Source organism: Cupressus sempervirens, chromosome 5 (genome assembly GCF_028749045.1).
Source record: "Cupressus sempervirens isolate cs-2001-9-10 chromosome 5, ASM2874904v1, whole genome shotgun sequence".
NCBI classification, from domain to species: domain Eukaryota; kingdom Viridiplantae; phylum Streptophyta; class Pinopsida; order Cupressales; family Cupressaceae; genus Cupressus; species Cupressus sempervirens.
Genome location: NC_143122.1, coordinates 16,482,571 through 16,496,073, shown reverse-complemented (window position 1 = coordinate 16,496,073; position 13,503 = coordinate 16,482,571). Strand labels below are relative to the sequence as shown.

The following is a 13,503-nucleotide window of genomic DNA, read 5'->3' as shown; positions in this document are numbered from 1 at the left end:
AACATATGTACATCAGCAGTGAATACCAACAAAAGTGTTTCTCAACTTTGGCCTTGTTGGTGCCGATTAATCCATTATGGATTTCCTCTGCAAGGTATGTTGCAAAGTCAAAAATGGAACTCATATAATAGTGCAGGGTCTGAGCAATAATGAAAACTAGGGATCCTTGGATGTGATCTTGCTCATCCATCCCAAAACATCTGTAGATGGAGAAGTAAAGTTCCTGTACCCTTGGATTGAAATATTTTCTCAATAATGGCTTTGGGGTATTAGCTGTTACTAATGGTAGGTGACCTATCTTCACAAAATGCTCTTGCAGTGGCCCTCTCCTTAGGTATACCCTCTGAGCATCATACTGTGCCTATAAGTCATTTAGGTCAATCTTTTCATGCAATGGATGGTTAGGGTTTAGCATGAAGACTTCCCTAATTACCTCAAGTGTGACCCTAAAGAGGTTTTCTCCTGCATGATTCTTGACTACCCTCAGCACTGGATCGTACCTCTTTGCTATTATTGTTAATAAATTATCGTCAAAGAAGACACCATGAACAATCAATTTTCCAATGTCAAATTGCCACACATTGCTCAAAGGAGTATCATACTTTCTCTCAGAAAACCATTTTCGAAACAACTCCAAACCACCAGTAGATGTCTTAGCATCTCTCAGTCAGTTTGCCTTATCGTAAGAATCTTCGCTAACCAACAATCTAGGGTTTTTGGGGACTAACTCCTTCCCTTTGGTTGTCTCATTGGTGGAAAAGGGCAATTGTTCTAGGAAATCGTCGTGCACATTCCTTTGCTGGTAATTCACTTTTCCAAAGAAATCTCTTCGTGGAGGCATTTTATCTATAAAATTCAATTCAAACTGCAATTCCTTTGATGATCATAAGTTTTTTGGTACTTGCCACAAGTTTCTTCAATTGAAAACTCAGTTCGCAACAATTCATTGTTCAAGAAAATCGCACTTTGAGCTTTGGTTCTCTGCACTTGAATTCCCGTTCACTTTGTAATTGATTCTGCATTGAATTATAATTTTTATGCAAATTTGCCCCGCGCAAATTTGCCTTGATTCACTGTCAATGCTCCAAGAGTCAAATCATGAATGTTATGCCAAAAATTTGAAATTTGGCCATCGATCTTGGCACGATCGAATGGTGCTGTTTTAAACTTTATTGATTTTGTTACCTTTTTGGCAAGTTGGATATGTGTCAATTCGTCGTTCTCTCGCTTTGGCTAAAGTTCAAGCAACTTCAAAATGCAAGAAAGCGACGATCGTCGATCTTCATTTGATCAACGATCACGAAATATCCTAGTTGTCACTACATTCCTTTTAAAATTTGGGCCCACTGAGACATGTCAACACATCGTATTCTCGCTTTGGCTAAACATCATGCAACTTCATAAAGCTAGAAAGCAACATCCGTTGATCCTTATTAAATAGACGATTAAGATTTTTGCTTGTGGTAGTATATATTGTGTGGCCCACATGGACATGTGGCTCCTCGCGTTCTCGCTTTGGCTAAACTTCACACTTCATAATGCGAGAATGCGACAACCATCGATCAAACAAGATCTAATGGCTTCTAGAAATGAATATCCTTAACAGTTAGCATCTATGGCCAATTAAAGTATGCCATTTGGAAAAGTACACTGGGAACATCCTTTTGTTGCTTGCAAATTAGTCTGGCCCCACAAATTCCACATGTTAGCTTGTTGCTTTCTCGCTTTGGCTAAAGTTCAAGCAACATCAAATGCGAGAAAGCGACGATCGTCGATCTTCACTTGATCAATGATCACGAAAGATGCTTGTTTATATATTGTTTGAAAACAAAAAGGGGGCCCCCTAGGGATAGGTGTCAAGATATCTCATTCTCGCTTTGGCTAAACTCCATGCATCTTGTAAATGCGAGAAAGCGACGATCGTCGATCTTAATATGACCAACGATCACGAAAGATCTTGAAGTAACTCATCGAAAAGGTCTTGAACAAGGCAAAAATAATACACGAGCTAACCACAAGATGACCTTGGATTAAGGAAGAGTTACGTGTTGCAGTTAAACTGAGACCTAGTGAAAAATTTCAAAAGATTGCATAAAAACCGTACAACAAGAAATTCTTTGAAGGGTATTAAGGTTCTAATTAGAATCCCGTGCACATTTGAAAATGCGAACAATGTTAACAATTTTTTTAAAAAGAACCTAGGGCACAATTGATACTAGGGCAATGGAATTAGGGATTTTCTAGGGCACAAATTAATCAAAAGAAAAAAACCCTACTTATGCAAGGATAACTGGAATTTTCACAACATAATTTTAAGGGATTTTTAACATGTGAAAAACCAGGCCAATAGGGTGGTTGTGAGCCACCGAAATTGTGATCATAGAATAGGGAAGATCTTCTGTTCTGCAACAAAGTGCGATACAAAGTCTCAGAAAATCATTTTATAGAGCCAACTAACTTCCAAACAGAAGCAGTGACCATTTGGACCGCACTTGATGCCAGTTGCATAAAAGCTTCTTGATATATTTTTTGTCGAATGCCTAAATGTAAATGCTTTGAAATCTCTTCTACGAGAAAAAATAATTCTTGAAATACTATACGCATACATATATACATACTTACATACACTTTGGTTAATGTATAAATTTGAATGTTATGTAATATTTCTTGAGCAAGAAAATTTAATTTTGGGAATTCAATTGAGTTCAACTACGTGTATTTGGGAATAAAATAAACATAGAATTTATAAGTAATTTAGCTCTTGTGGACCTTCTCCAGGAGAAGGAAAACTAAGTGGGACCTGACATAACCTAAAAATTCAAATAGTATGTGGAAATTTATATCACTTGTGTTACTAAATTTAAGATTTAGGGACATTTGGAATAAAGTAACCTTCTATACCATAATGTATTACAAAATAGGGGCCGATTGTTTCAATGATAGAACAGGCTGATGTTATAACTGAAGATAAGGGCAATCTGCTGTAATAAGTCATCATCAAATGACAGCATAGGGCTGGGTCATCAGCCCTGCTGGCTCACTTCAAATTTATGCTGAAGAATCGATTTTGTTGTGTTTTGAGGTTTTGAAATTTGCAATTGTTTTATTTTTTCAAATAAAGATAAATACATAAATGTGAATGGAAGAAACTGATAACAATGTTTCCAAACTTTAATTTGCAATTGATCATCAACAAATTTTGACAAGGCTCATACATTAATTATTTAGAGAACTTGGATGACATAGGAGATTCAACTTGAAGGCTGGAAATGATTTGCAATAATTAATATAGTCTCCAGCTGTAATGTCACTCCGACATTATTAACCATGGCCTCAGAATATAGCATGTCCTCCTTATTGTGAAGAATTCAGATCCAATGCATGAAATGTTGCTACAACAATAGGAAATATGCAACCAGTAAATGATGAACGTTGCCAGCAAACCCAAACACAATAGATAGACTTGGAACGTAGGTCCAAGGTATGAAATCACAACTATTTATTGCAGATCGCTGCCACTGCAAATGATGCAAGAGCATCCTGGATTGCCTTTCTTTCCTACTCATCTTTGTTTATCCTTTCAGTTGTTGCCGAGTTGCAGTTGTTGCCAAGTGCCAGTATTACCGTGCTCTGGTATCATCCGAGTTCCTATGATGGTTGAGCTGCTATGATCACCGAGTTCCTTCATTTGCCGAGTGAGCTTCGTAGTTTCTTTTGATATTAGGTTCCTTCTTTGACTGAGTTTGCTTGTGATTGGTTCTTAGTGAGAGCTGACTTGTTCATTTAATTTGAGCTGTGAATTTAATGTAATGATCATGCATTGGGATGCGTGCAAACCGTTATGAGGTTGGCCTTCGCTTATGTAAAGATCTAGAATCTTTTGTAAGTGTTTTGGCAAGTATAAGTAGCGAGTCTAGGTTCAAATTAAGAGGCATGTAAAAGAATGAGATCAAGTAGAAGAATTGTAGAATTAGCGAGCTAGAACTAGGATATCTGATTGCAGTTGTATCATCTTGGATGCATTTTGATGTATATCTGGTCATTGTATTGGCCATAACCTGGAAGGTCTCACAGTCAAGCATGTTTGCAGATCATTTGATGAACCAATAAGATATTGTTGTTTCTCTCTCTCTCTCTCTCTCTCTCTCTCTCTCTCTCTCTCTCTCCTTGGTGTTGTTCTATGTGTTTTTCTTCCATTGTGTTTACTTAACAAGGTGGTTGGACAGATAGGTTTTCCTCTAGCCCTAATTCTCCATCCATCCTTGCATTAGGTGGTATCAGAGCACAGTTGTTTGTGGGATTGGATCATGTGGAACCCTAGATCTTGGTTGTAGGATGACAAATTTGAGGATTTGACCTATAGCTTGCAGAGGGTTATGATCTTGTGGGAACCTGTTTATCAAGATGGTTCGAGGAAGAGGAAATGCTGATAATGCCATAATGGACATGTTGAGATAGATTGCAACCAGATTAGATGCTATGGAGACAACCTAGAAGAGAGGAGCGCATCTTGATGATGTGAGTGATGATGAAGCAAAGGCACCAAACCTTACTCCTGAGCTTGAGGAAGATCAAGATGAGGAAAGACTATTGAAAGTTTTGTGTAAGGCACTTTCAAAGCCTACTGTCAAAGTTGTTCGTTATGATGGCAAATTGGACACCAATGTTGTGTTGGATTGGATATCTGATATGGAGAAGTTCTTTGAGTTTGAAAGCACTCTTGATAATAGGAAGGTGAGAATTGCAGTCACTAGGTTGAAAGGTCATGCCTCACTGTGATGGGAGCATTTGCAAACTGATAGACAAAGAAGAAAAGAAAAGATTAGAACCTAATTGAAAATGATGAACAAGGTGAAGAAGAAGTTCCTTCCTACCGATTACCAAGTTAGCTTGTTGATGGAGATGCAAAATTTGAGACGAGGAAATGACTGTGAAGGAGTACACCAAGGAATTCTATAGATTGGACATTAGATCAGGACATGTTGTTGATGAGGTTGAGAAAGTTACAAGATACCTAAATGGATTGAGATCTAGAATTCAAGATGAAATAAGTTTTGTGAAATTGGATAATGTGGAAGAGGCATATCAATATGCCTTGAAAGCTGAGAAGATCTTGACAAAGAAGCATGAACAAAGACAAAGAGGTAGAGGTGGTAGATTTCATAGAGGCAGAGGTAGATCTAATGGAGAGAGTGGCAGATCTGACAATATAGTCCCAGATAAAGGCAAATTTGAATGGGAAAGTGATGAGAAAGGCAAGACCGAGTGGAAAGGTAGTAGTTCTTACCGAGGAAGAGGTAATTATTACCAAGGCAGTTATGGATGAGGATTTAGTGGTAACTGCTTTAAATGCGGTGAAGAAAGACATTGAGCCTTTGAATGTAAACATTCTAGAAGGAAGAATGAAGGTAGTAGTGGCTGAAATGCTGTGATTGAAGAAAACCTTGAGGGTTCACTGACTGAACTTGAGGTTGGAGAAAACCTGATGGTAAGAACTTTGTGTAGTGAAAGAGTTGATGAAGAATCTGTCCCGAGGAAAAGTCTTTTCAAAACCAAATGTAAGATGGCAGAAAAATGTCGCAAAGTGATTGTTGACAGTGGCAGTTTAGCAAATTTGGCATTAGAGGAGCTGGTTACAAAGTTGCAGTTGCTAAGGTTGAAACATTGTAAACCCTATCATGTATCATGGATGAAGGATGAGCATAAGTTGTTGGTAAGTGAGCAATGCGTTGTGAAATTCAAGATTGGAAACTACTTTGATGAAGTCTTCTGTGATATTATGCCTATGGGTTGTTGTCATATTCCATTAGGTAGACCTTGGTAGTATGATAGGCATGTTGTGCATGATGATAGATTGAATCAATATAATCTTTTGGTGAATGAAGTGAGGAAAATGTTGTTGCCTTTGGTTGAAGTTCTAGATGAGGTAAATTGTACTACTGTTAGAGTTAGTATGGTTAACGGGAAACAATTTGAGAACATGAAGAAGAACCAAGTCTTTTTTGTTGTGATTGCTAGAGGACCGAGTTGTGATAGTAATGGCCGAGTGACAGAAATTAGAAATGGCTGAGTGATAGAAGATAGTAGAGGTTGAGTGATTGCAAAAGATGACAGTAATAGCCGAGTACTAGCAAAAATTGAAAATTTGCTTAGTAAATACAAGGCGATTGTCACAGAAGATATACTTGATGGTTTACCACTAGTAAGAAGTATAAGTCATTGTATGGATTTGATTCCTGGAGCTAGTTTTCTGAATAAGCACCATATGAAGAACTTAACAAACAAGTGTAGGAGTTGTTGCAAAAAGGCTTGATCAGAGAAAGCTTGAGTCCATGTGCTATACCTGGTGTATTGGCACCTAAGAAGAGTGGAGAATGGAGAATGTGAACTGATTCCAGAGCTATTAACATGATAACAGTAAAATATAGGTTTTCGATGCTGATGATGGATGATGTCATGGATTGTTTGAGTGGAGAAAAATACTTTACCGAGATTGATTTGAAGAGTGGCTATCATCCGATCAGAATCAGAGAGGGTGATGAGTGGAAGACTGGTTTCAAAACAAAGGATGGTTTTTATGAATGGTTGGTAATGCCTTTTGGTTTGACTAATGCACCGAGTACTTTCATGAAGTTGATGATTGAAGTCCTAAAGAAGTTCTTGGGTAAATTTGTAAATGTATACTTGGATGATATTTAGTATTTAGTAAGCCTAAGGAAGAACATCTTGAGCATATTAGGCAAGTGTTGCAGAGGCTGAAAGATAAGATACTAATATTAATGTCCAACAAAAGACCACAAAAGGTCTATGGGATTGAGAGTTTACAACAAGACAACAACATGAGCACCAAACGATCTCCGAGAAAGTGAACAACAAGAAGCAAGAAGAGGGAAAGAAAGGCATAGAGAAAGGCCAAGACAAAGACTAGGAGTCCTTCAATGGCGAAAAGAAATCAGTCATAGAAGGATAAGACTGCGGGTGGACATGAGCCCTGATTCGTGTCTGTGAGCTCCTGGAATAGTGTCGCTAACGTAAGAAACTGTTGTGGAGTCTGACAGACCTAGAATGGCCGATAGAACTGAACGACCTTTTCTCACCATGTAAAGGAGATAAGGGTTAGAAAAAGGCAGTAATGAGCTGATCAGAGGTATGTCGGTAAGGAAGTAGTGACTGTAAAATACTATTGTAGAGCAAGGTGGCCTCTTGAAGATAAAGCACGAGACACGGCTGATCACTAAAACTGAAGAAAGCTGAAAGAGAAAAATAGTCCCAGAGCAGACAATAAAATCTCCCTCTGAATTCATAAAAGATAGGGCAACAAAGATAAGGCTAAAAGAGAAGTTGCTGATTAATTTAAAGAAGTGTTCTTTTATGTAAGAGGAGATTGTGTATTTGGGATTTGTGATTTCAGCTGATGGTTTGAAAATGGACCTTAAGAAGGTTAAAGCAATTTTGGAGTGGCCTACACTTGAGAATTTGGCTGAGTTAAGATCATGTAATGTTCCCTATTTGAATAACTTTGAATAAAGTGACAACCTTGTTGGACTAACTGCCAGCCTTCCCCTTCGGGATTCGTGACATGGCTTAACTGCCTCCTGTGTTCCATAAGTCTAGTGGTTGTATCAGGCATCAACAGGTCGATCTTTTGGTGCAACGACAACTCTAGCTTGTAACAAAGCTAACTCGAACTCCTTTTCCCTGTAGATTTCAAATGTGCATGCTTCCTTTTCCCTACTTGATATCGTTTATTTTTCGCTGACTTGCATTGATTGTTCCTCGTCCCTTCCAATACAGTGGGATTGGTTTGCCTTATATCTCGTGCGATGGTAGTGGGTGTGATTTGAGAGATATGTCTCTTCTCTTTGTTCACACTTCTTCATAACCATCATTGATTATTTTTAATCACTCTATAATATCTATCATTTGGAAGACATTGGATTTCCGTCATGACAAGTATGTGTGCAACGAACAACGCTGGGCGATGATGTTGAGTCGAATGATCTAAGTTAGATTACATATGTTGCCATAATTCTATCGATGTAGAATTCATTGTCTTAATCTCATTAATTAATCAGAACCTTGTCATAAGTTCCTCGTATTATTATTTGCTATCAATTTGAAGGGATGATAGACTCATCATTTATTGATATTGATTCTATCAATTCCTTTATTTTTGTATTATATCTGCAAGATATTTCCAATGTATTATGAAGTCAACTCTATTGATAATTATTGACTTATTATAATTGATTGATAGAGTTTGACGATGAATATGCTTGATGGTGTTACTGGATATTTGATGTTTATTCGTTATGTATTGACTGAATCAATATTCAATTTAGAGATAAATATTATGATATCATAGTGTTTTATTATTATTATTAGATTAATTTTGGAAATGGGGACATTACAGATCATTTCACGGTTTTGCTAATTTTAAGGAATTTCAGTTCTGTTTGTAATGCCATGATTGAATCAATGAGAGGAGATAAAGAGGATTTCAAGTGGACACATGGAGTTGAGCAGAAGACGTTCTTTGTTGATCGAGATGAAAATTGAAGTTCTTGGCTTTGATGAGATGGAGTTGGATGACATTGACCCTAATTTTTCTAAGGCGTGGAGAGAGTGCAGAGCACCGAATCTATCAGATCAATCAAGTAAGTATGATGATTATTTCATTCAAGAAGGTATGTTGTTCAAAGGGATTCAATTGTGTATACCAAGAGGTTCTATGAGAGTTAATTTAAATAAGGAAAAAGATTGTGGTGGATTGGTTGGACACTTTGGAATTGATAAGACATTAAGTTTGCTTAAAGACAAGTATTATTGGCCATAGATGTGTAAGGATGTTTAGAAGTTTGTAAGTAGTTGTGGAATTTGTCAAGCTGCAAAAGGAGTAAGTCAAAATATTGGATTGTATACACCTATTTTTGTTCCTAAGAAATCTTGGAGTGACATTAGTATGGATTTTGTTCTTGGCTTACCTAAGACAACAAGAGGGTATGATTCTATATTTGTTGTTGTGGATAGATTTTCTAAGATGACACATTTCATACCATGCAAGAAGACATCTGATGTAGTGCATGTTGTGGAGCTTTTCTTTAAAGAGATTGTTAGATTGCATGGGTTGCCGAGGAGTATTATCTTTGGCCGAGACAATGAGTTTCTTGGCTATTTTTGGAAGACTTTGTTGAAGGAGATGGATATTGAATTGAAGTTTAGTTTTACATTCCATCCATAGACAGATGCACAGAAAGAGATTTTGAATAGAAGCTTGGGTAATTTGTTGAGATGTTTAGATATAGATAAGCTGAGTAATTGGGAGATGGTATTGGCACAATCTAAGTTTGCATATAATAATTTTGTAAATAGGAGTATTGGGAAAACATCATTTGAGATTGTTATTGGAATGCAGCCTAGAAGTATATCAAAGTTAAGGGATATTGCTGGTGAAGAGAAGAGATGTGCTGAAGGTGAAGTATTTGCTGATGTTATGAAGTCTTTGTACGAGGAAATGAAGTTGAGGTTGGAACAAAGTAATTAGAAGTATAAGGAGAATGCAGACAAGTCTAGAAGATACCATGTTTTCGAAGTTGGTGACGAGGTGATGGTTAATTTGAAGAAAGGTTGATTTCGTATTGGAAAATACAGTAAGCTGAAAATGAAGAAGTTTGGCCCTTGTAGAATCTTGAGAAAGTTTGACAGTGGTAATGCTTATGAAGTTGAGTTACCTGATGACATGGATATATCTCCTATATTCAATGTTGCTGATTTGTATGAGCATCATGAGTTAGAATATGAAGTTGTTGCACCAAGTGATTATCCTAAAAAGTGGATTGAATAGTATTGGATCAGAGAGTTGGTAAGAGCACAAAAGGAAAAAATTACTATGAATATTTGGTGAGATGGAAGCACAAACCAATTGATGATGCTACTTGGATTTCTCAATCCGAGTTGGATTCAGCTCGGGTTTTGATACCTTCATGATTTAGGAGAATCATTTCTTTCAACCCTGGTTGTCTAACGCAGGACCATCCTAGGTTACCTTTCTTTCTTGCTCATCTTTTTTCATCCTGTTAGTTGTTGCCGAGTTGTAGTTGTTGTCGAGTGCCAGTATTGTTGAGCTCCGGTATCGCCTAGCTCCTGTGATCGCCAAGTTCCTTCATGTGCCGAGTGAGCTTGGTGGTTTTTTCTTTTGGTACTCAGAGCCTTCTTTGACTGAGTTTTCCTGTGATTGGTTCCTAGTGAGAGAATTTGTTCATTTAATTTGAGCTATGAATTTAATGTAATAATTGTGCATTGGGATGCATGTAGACGGTTAAAAGGTTGGCCTTCTCTTATGTAAAGATCTAGAATCTTCTGTATGTCGTTTTAGCAAGTATAAGTGACGAGTTCAGGTTTAGGTTTAGAGGGTGTGAAAAAGAATGAGATTAAGTAGAAGAATTGTATAATTAGCGATTTAGAATCGGGATATCTGGTCGTAGCTATATCATGTTGGATGCATTTTGATGCAATTCTGATCATTGTATTGTCCATAACCTAGAAGGCCTCACAACCGAGCATGTTTGTAGATTATTTGATGAATCAATAAGATATTGTTGTCTCTCTCTTTCTCTCTCTCTCTCCTTGGTGTTGTTCTCTGTGTTTTGTTTTAGTTGTGTTTATTCAACAAGGTAGTTGGACAGTTAGGTGTACCTCGAGCCCAAATTCTACATCTAGCCCTGTGTTAGCAAAGCTCTTCAAAAGAACACCAAAATTATGGTATGTTTGTAGATAAATACCCATGCTGAATTAAAACCCTTCTACCTCCAATGCAACAGTAGATATGATTGAATGATATACATGAACACCATTCAGTTATCAAAAAGAATGCAAATCAAATGCTTAGTAGACAAAATACAATTCACCTGGTGCTTCACAATTTCAAAGTGCTCAAATAGTGAAGAATTCACAATTCTCCAACATTGCTGAAATCCTTGTTTCAAACTCTTCTCCAAACAAACTTATTAAAAAGCATAAGCAACATGAATAATGAATTCCTACTCATGGAGTGCTTTTTAATAACATTTAAAAGCCAAACACCATCACACCAAATGCCATGTAGCTTCTTAGATGCACCTTTCACTTAGAATCCTATTGCTTTATACTTAGGCACATATTTGAATAATATAATTTCTTAACCCCCTTTGGCTCCAAAAATGTTCTTTTCAACAATATTATGATGCTGTGACACACAAGGTCATTGTTTCTTGTGCCCAAGATTTAAAACTCTTCAACCTAGTTCCAACGAGCTATGGCACTAAGGTGACCAATATACAATACCAACAAAAATAACAACCTCAACGTATTTAATTAAATAACAATCATAATTTACCTATCTTGCAAAAAGGACTGGAAAAGCATCAGAATCAAAATTTGACAACACATGAATGATCTTGAAGACAAAAGACATTGAATGAACTTGACGGGGTGACTTACTAAAAATAGACACTCCCTCCAAGATTCTTGTAGCCCAAACTTGAAGCCAAAATTAAAACTGAGAGCATATTCAACTCCTCTAACTCATCTAACGTCATCAGAACCATCCATTGACTTACTATAAATATTAAGCGCTACCAAAGGGAGCCATAATTCTCAACAGTGTCCTCTAATCACTAGTATTACTCGACAAGGGCCTATTAATAGGCTAAATCCATTCTTATCGTGGTCATGCCAAAAAGGGGACATTATGGGCTAAATTTTGAAGCATAATGGATTGGGGCTTACGAAAAATTCTCTTGTTTTAACCTCATCAGATAAAAAAGTCCTAAATTTTTGTTAGGACACTAGCACACACAATCATCTAGGTGTATTTCTTTCATGTGCAAGTATGTGTGAATTGAGCTGCTTGGAGCATTAGAACTAGTTAGCTGAAATATTAGTTTCGTTGAATCTCATTACAACAATCAAGGTGGCCTTCTGATGTAGAACACTAATATTGGTGATGTGCCATCGTTAGTAAAAATGAAAATGGATTTTTATGGATAATGAAAGAACATACATCAAATGTCTTCTGTAATTTTGATTTAAGTATTTGTAAATTGAGACAGGGGGTTCTCAAAGAGGTTAAATACAAGTTGTGCTTTTATATTAACAATAGTTAGGAATGAAAATCTATGTATCTGTGATTGGAAATGCTAGTTTTTAAGATATAATTACATGGAAAAATGAAAAGCACCGTTTACTGATATTGTGAAGATAAGACTTGGAAACATTGTTCCAAATATATGAGTAGATACTAGTTGGATTCCATTATCAAACAGAATAATATGGTGGAATAAGTTTAGTTGTAAAATTTGAAGTTCTTAATTATAAATTTATAACTGTAAAATGTTAATTTATTAAATGGTTGAGAATAGAGAGAATTCTTGGAAGTCACGGGAGAGATAAATGATAATGGTTTATATTTTCTTTGTGTGTTTAAACTTTGCATAATTAAGTTGAATATTTAATAACAAGTTGAATATGAATCCAGGAAATACCTCTGTGCAAAACATACCTTAATAGTTTCTTTTATTGAACACAATCATTCTTGTTGACAAATCTGTGGAAGAAAATCTGATATTTGTCATTTCTTTTTCCTACAGGAAGATTGGCTGAATTAAATAATAAGATTACATGTCACTATCCTTGTACCAATATTGTGATTGCCATCTAGAGTTTAATTTTTCATTGTTAAAGATTCAACTCATTTCGGAGAACATGGGAAATAGGGTCTGATGTAGTTTTCTTTTCAGATGATATAAAATCAACTAGTATGAAGCAGTTATGATTTTTTTTGTTCATAAGAGTTTCTGGATATGATTATGTAATTTTTTTTTTTACCATCAGCATTCCAAATCACACTACATGATCCATCGTTAGGGTGCAAGAGAGTACAAGGAAAGAAAAGATGATGGATCGTGTAGTGTGATTCAAAACGTTGATGGTAAAATACTTTACACAATCGAATCCGAAAGTGCTTATGAACATTTGTATGGATTGTGGAAATCTTTTAATTTTTTTGTCCTTATAAATTTAATCTCTAGGAGAAATTTGAAAGCCTTAATTTTTTAACATTGACAGGTTTAGGGTGTGGGAAAGTACTCTGTAACGCCTATTGGGAGTCGCAAAAAGCTGGAAATAATGGATCTCAATTTAATATTCAGTGCAACAACGATGCACTTCTGCCGGTATATATCTTTGTTCCTTTGTAATTCCAATTTAGGTGTTTATTCATCTTGATTAATTTTAACTCGAGGTATGCTATTTTCCTTTCAGTTTGCTACTGAACTATTGAAATTGTGTACATGGTTTGTAAACTAAATATCTTATACTTATTTCACTTCACCAGTATTATTCAGTAGTAATTTCTTTTTTGGTTTGTAACTCTGGAAATCTTGCATAGGCCAGGGACACATACATGGGTCCCATTTTTAGGTGTGTGCAAGTTGCATTTACATTGGTCGCATTATTAGTCATGGC

General features: G+C 36.3%; 1 protein-coding gene across 3 annotated transcripts in view; it reads left to right on the top strand.

The window, feature by feature from the left end:
* Positions 1 to 13,503, top strand: part of LOC149554385 (RING/U-box superfamily protein) — a 208,109-nt gene that overhangs the window by 137,407 nt on the left and 57,199 nt on the right. For all 3 annotated transcript variants that reach the window (XM_089828460.1, XM_089828462.1, XM_089828461.1), the window contains exon 10: positions 13,105 to 13,211. In XM_089828460.1, the coding sequence (XP_089684586.1) occupies positions 13,105 to 13,211 (107 nt within the window). The remainder of the gene's footprint in view (positions 1 to 13,104; positions 13,212 to 13,503) is intronic.